Genomic DNA, 3662 nt, shown 5'->3' on the forward strand with positions numbered 1-3662 from the left:
CCACGCCACCAAGTTAGTTATGCATCCCAATATCAAAGTGCTATCTTCTGCCTCTAGTCATGGCACAGAATTTGATTCAAGGTTTGGTATTTCTTTCGACACCTTTTCTTTTTGGTGTGGTATCGGGGTTCAGAATTATGCTTTCAGCTTCTGTTGTTTTCTGCGGTCACATATGATTCAATTGAATTGATCTGATGATTCGAGAATACAGTTGATCTGAAATGGAAAATGGCCAAGCCTTGTAAATTTTGTTGCTCTATCTGATTAATAAATCATTAGCATGCAACCTTTGTTGGTGTTTTTCTGTTTGATCTACTTTTTGGTTGTATCCTGATAGGTTGCAGTATTGATAAAATCTACTATCAAATCATGGTTTAAATATGCAATCCCTGTTTAATCCTCAGGATACCAAAGTTCTAGAGGAATTCTTTGAAAGTTGGCTGCAACCATCTTTCGTGGTTTCAGTTATAATAGTTGGTGTGGCAGATGACTTGCTCATGCTGCTGTTTTATGTTGTATGCATAAAAGCATGCCAGGGATTGAGAAGTCCGGTAGTTGTCAGAACAACCACACGCAGATAAATTGAGATGTCATTTACGTTTTCCCATCCTAACCCTTGCAGCATGAATTATCTTTGCTTCTTCATTTATCTTTCTTAAGAACACAATTACCAGGCTTTGTCTTTGCTGCTTCATTTACCGGGATTCTCTTTTAGGGATTAGCAGAAGCCAATAATCTGTAATCGTCTGCAGATGATACATTTTTCTGATTGCTTTTATGTTGTATACCTGATACCTTTTGTGTGTTTTTATCATACTTTGTCAACTCTTGTGGCTGTGGCTTGAATATCACATAGGACACCAGAAGACTGGGTGAGAAAGTATCAAGCTGATGAAATGTAAACATATTCATCTCAACTACTCGAAATAATTCGAGTTCTGGAGCTGGCCAACAGTCTATCTCCACAATCATGGACTTGACTACAGGGTTTACTTTTGTCAACCATGAGGAGATAAATGGTATGCCTAATTCTTGTTTGTAGAGATATAGTAAAATGTTTCTTCAGTTACTGCTGCATCAGTATTCACAGACTCTCATAACAGGCTTGGAAACTAAGATATCCACGTGCGCAAGCATATATTCTCGGTCTGACGTAAAATATCCAAGATTTGTTTTCTCTCGAATATATAATTGGAAAATGGATATATCATATTATGATTTCGATCATAGGCTTGTAAATAAAGTTTTACTTGTAATATTTGGGGTTGCTAACTCGCTTTTGCAATGTGGATACAAATGAAGACTAGCAGCAGAAGAGATTCGGTTGTTTGTTGTCCCCTTTATAAGAGTTCAAATACCTATAGTAGAAAGTGGCGAATACGAGATGTTACACATATTTCTGGGAATCAAGTCAATTTGGAGGATGACACAAACCACACAGCCGAGGTTACATTGTCCTGAAACTAATGTCACTGCTGATTTTGTGTTTTTGGTTGACATCACGCCTTATCATCTCAGTGTTGCGTGCCCCTAGTTACAGCAAAAGTCAGCAGAAGAAATGCATATATAATTCTATATCGAGCTTGAAACTTTTACTGGACTCATATTCACTCAACTTTAACTATATATTGGTTCCCATGGGGACAACCCAATGGATTTGGACTCAAGATTTCCGATTTCGTATAGGAGTCTTGTGTTTGAACCTTAGGTGTGTGCATGAATGTTGGGTGTGTGTGAGAAAAAAAAACTTTAACTGTATATTGGAGTGTGGTATGCATATTAAATTGGCAGTTCTTCAAACAGCTAAAGCTCATTTGGACTTATGCAAGTTGCTGGGTACTAGCAAGCCATCTAGTACTAGAGTTGTAAACAATTTAAGTTGAATCGAAGCTGCTATTAGTTGAGCTTGTTTGAATTCCTTCAGCATTAAAAATTGAGATTGATCTTAAATGAATTCCAATTGAGTCGAACAGAGGTAGAGCTAAAATAGTTGGATGTTTTATTTGTTTGTGCAAAGCAGTATGTGGATTGGACAAAGAATCGAAATTTCGAGTTTTTTTAATTTTTTTTTTCAATTTGCCAAAGTGGGGAAGAAAGTATTAATCTGGGAATTGACTAAAGAACGGCAGTGCATGTTGTGGTTTTAAAAAAAAAATCATTTGAGGATTAAAAAATTGAATTTAAGATATTTTTTTATTGTGTGTGTTTTGATTCAGGTTGGTGGGATCATTGGCAGAAAGTTAGATAAACAAATAAAAAGATTAAATTAAATACAAAAAAAATATAAAATGACAAACCCATAAAGGTGAGTACCAAAAGACCTTCTCCCTTCATAATAAAGTATAGATATAGAATCAATTATAGATAAATAACGATAACGGTGATTATTACCATTAGTTGTATGATCCTATTGTATCGCTATTTGGATCCGTGTTGTATCACCATTTGAATACTGTTGTATTGATATTTGTAGCAAGTTATGAATTTTCGACACTTTAACGGGATTTGTGAACCTTGTGTGCGGGAGTTCATTGGTGGATAAAACCCCCGAGCTTGACTTCATCGTTGAGATTATAATGCTGACTGTGAAGATGCTTAGATGTGCCTATTAATCGAATGAATCCATCAATGGTGCAGCAATGATGGAAAAGTGAGTAATAATATTAATATTCTGTTCATCAAGTTACAGCATCTGCAGCAAATTGCATACAGAAATGTGTAACATGCTAAGTTGTTTGGTGTCCGAATACGCTCAGCTCAGAAGCATCTTAAGCATTTTAACCTGAGTATTTGTGAAGACTATAACAATGGAAAGGGGATGCTTAGAGTTATGCTTAGACTACATTTGCATTCATAATTTCATCAGCAGGCAAATACGTAAATATCCTCCCAGCCAAAAATCAGAAAATCAATCAGACAATTATGTGCACGATGAGCTGTGGTTGCTTTAGCATTACAGATTTTTTGGTCAGTCTTCCATCATAAAGCCAAAACCTTGCAATCAAGAACCCCAGAGATTGCCAACACTACTCAATCAGATGAAAACACCGCAAGTGAGGATGATGGGTACATAAGAGAAGCACCACCTTTCACCAAAACCATCAAGCCACCTATTATGCTACCGACTAAGAAGGCTGTAGGAAGGCAACTCTTCTAGACATGTGATGTCTTCTTGGAGAAGCTCCGTCTCCAGCTGACGGCGGGTAGCTTTCATCACAGCCTGAAAAAACAACAGCACAACAGTGTAAGAATTTTGGGATGTTTATGGTGGTTATTCACCTTTTCTACGGAAAGGAGTTTGCGAAAATATTGGAGAATGTTTTGGTGTTGGGATTCTTTTTTCCCTCTTTTGTGAAGGGTTGTTTTTGAGGAATACTTTTAATTGATTAGCGTTATATGAAACATTTGTCATGATTGGAAGTTCTAAATATATATGTTACTTAATTGATGTATAATTAAAATACTTGGATTACATGCATGTATATGTATAGTACACTAGGATTTTTAAGGGAGAGAAGTTTGGAAAAGTATTCTTTGCATTATTTTAACCAACTACAATTGGTAACAACTTACATTGAAATCCATATAAGAAGCACGCATCGCAAGCCATTCATGATCCAGTAGCTTGAATGTTATACAATATAGAAGGTCAAATGCTGATT

General features: G+C 36.2%; 1 protein-coding gene across 1 annotated transcript in view; it reads right to left on the minus strand.

Moving 5' to 3' along the window:
- LOC105173243 (ELMO domain-containing protein A-like) overlaps positions 3084 to 3662 on the minus strand; it is a 6667-nt gene continuing 6088 nt past the window's right edge. The window contains exons 8-9 of the mRNA XM_011094930.2: positions 3574 to 3656; positions 3084 to 3220 (exon numbers count right to left, since the gene is read on the minus strand). Of these exons, the coding sequence (XP_011093232.1) occupies positions 3119 to 3220; positions 3574 to 3656 (185 nt within the window). The 3' untranslated portion in view covers positions 3084 to 3118. The remainder of the gene's footprint in view (positions 3221 to 3573; positions 3657 to 3662) is intronic.

The sequence above is a fragment of the Sesamum indicum genome, linkage group LG11, assembly GCF_000512975.1.
Source record: "Sesamum indicum cultivar Zhongzhi No. 13 linkage group LG11, S_indicum_v1.0, whole genome shotgun sequence".
Taxonomy (NCBI): domain Eukaryota; kingdom Viridiplantae; phylum Streptophyta; class Magnoliopsida; order Lamiales; family Pedaliaceae; genus Sesamum; species Sesamum indicum.